The following is a 1,560-nucleotide window of genomic DNA, read 5'->3' on the forward strand; positions in this document are numbered from 1 at the left end:
ATGGACACAGAGCTGGACAGGCTCTCCTCTGGCAGTCACTGGCTCAACTTCTCCGTGTACCTGTTCATCTTCCTGGTGGGGCTGCCCCTCAACCTGCTGTCCCTGATGGTTTTCGTGGGCAAGCTGCGGCGCCGCCCGGTGGCTGTGGACGTTCTCCTGCTCAACCTGACCATCTCCGACCTGGTCCTGCTGCTCTTTCTGCCCTTCCGCATGGTGGAGGCAGCCAGTGGTATGTTCTGGCTTCTGCCCTTCATCTTCTGCCCCTTATCTGGCTTCCTGTTCTTCACCACCATCTATCTCACTTCCCTCTTCCTGGCCGCTGTGAGCGTGGAGCGCTTCCTGAGCGTGGCCTACCCACTATGGTACAAGACCCGGCCCCGGCCTGGACAGGCCAGCCTGGTCAGCATGGCCTGCTGGCTCCTGGCAGGCGCCCACTGCAGCATCGTCTACATCACCGAGTACTCGGGGAACTACTCCCAGACTGTCAATATGACCTGCTACCAGGAGTTCCAGCAGGAGCAGCTGGACATTCTCCTCCCCGTCCGGCTGGAGATGGCGGTGGTCCTTTTTGGGATACCCTTGCTCATCACCATCTACTGCTACAGCCGCCTGGTGCGCGCCCTCAGCCGGGGAGCCAGCCAGCACCGGCGGAAGAGGGTGGTGGGGCTGGTAACCGCCACGCTGCTCAACTTTCTCGTCTGCTTCGGGCCCTACAACATCTCCCACGTCGTGGGCTTCATCCAGGGCAAGAGCCCGACGTGGAGGAAATACGTGCTGCTCCTCAGCTGCCTGAACTCCTGTGTCGACCCTCTGGTCTACTACTTCTCGTCATCTGGGTTCCAATCCGACTTTCACCAGCTGCTGGGGAAGCTGACCGGGTGCTGCGGCCTGTGCAGGCGGAAGGGCAGCGAGAAGCTGAAGTCTGAGGGAGAGGGGCGGACGCAGGGTCTGTCCCATGAGGACAGACCCCAGGAGAACAGCTGGGCGGGTGACCAGACTGGGGTGCCCAGCTCAAGCCCGGCAGAACTTTAGGGTGGCAGGTGCAGACCGAGGACACCAGGCACAGGAGGTACCCCATCTTCCGAAAGCCCAGCTCTTGCTGTCCCCACACACTGCCCTTCCTCCCCAGTCCCTCCCACCACATGGGTCCCCTGGGAAACTGGTCTAGGTGACAGGGAGCTCTGGAGTGTCCAGGAAACGGGCCAACACCCTACTTTCTCCTTTGTTTTTCTGTCTGGGTTATGACCCAGGATCTAGGTCTGTGTTATTTTCTGAATCTGCATATTTTACATATTTTATTATGGAGACACACTGTTTATGTTCTGTGTTCCTCTGCCGGGGTTTTATGCCCTCACTGACTGTGGCGACACCGCCCCTTCCCGGCTAGCCACTTTTAACCTTTTTAATTGTTTTCCCTGCCACCATCCCCTGCATCTCTTGTCTAGTTCTCCATCCCCCTCCTACTTCAGAACCCTCACTTCATTTATCAACGTCTGCTAGTATTTTACTTGGTCAATTTTTCCACTATGTAAATGTCCAGTATTTGTCTTTGTTATTCTT

At 57.2% G+C, this 1,560-nt stretch overlaps 1 protein-coding gene across 1 annotated transcript; it reads left to right on the plus strand.

Annotated features, from left to right (window-relative positions):
* LOC311185997 (free fatty acid receptor 3-like) lies at window positions 1-1,032 on the plus strand (the record flags this gene model as incomplete). The annotated part of the gene is made up of 1 exon (XM_084256882.1): window positions 1-1,032. One exon carries the CDS (start codon window positions 1-3, stop codon window positions 1,030-1,032), a length of 1,032 nt encoding a protein of 343 aa, XP_084113008.1.
* Window positions 1,033-1,560: the final 528 nt, after the last annotated feature.

The sequence above is a fragment of the Talpa europaea genome (genome assembly GCF_964194135.1).
Source record: "Talpa europaea genome assembly, chromosome: 16".
Taxonomy (NCBI): domain Eukaryota; kingdom Metazoa; phylum Chordata; class Mammalia; order Eulipotyphla; family Talpidae; genus Talpa; species Talpa europaea.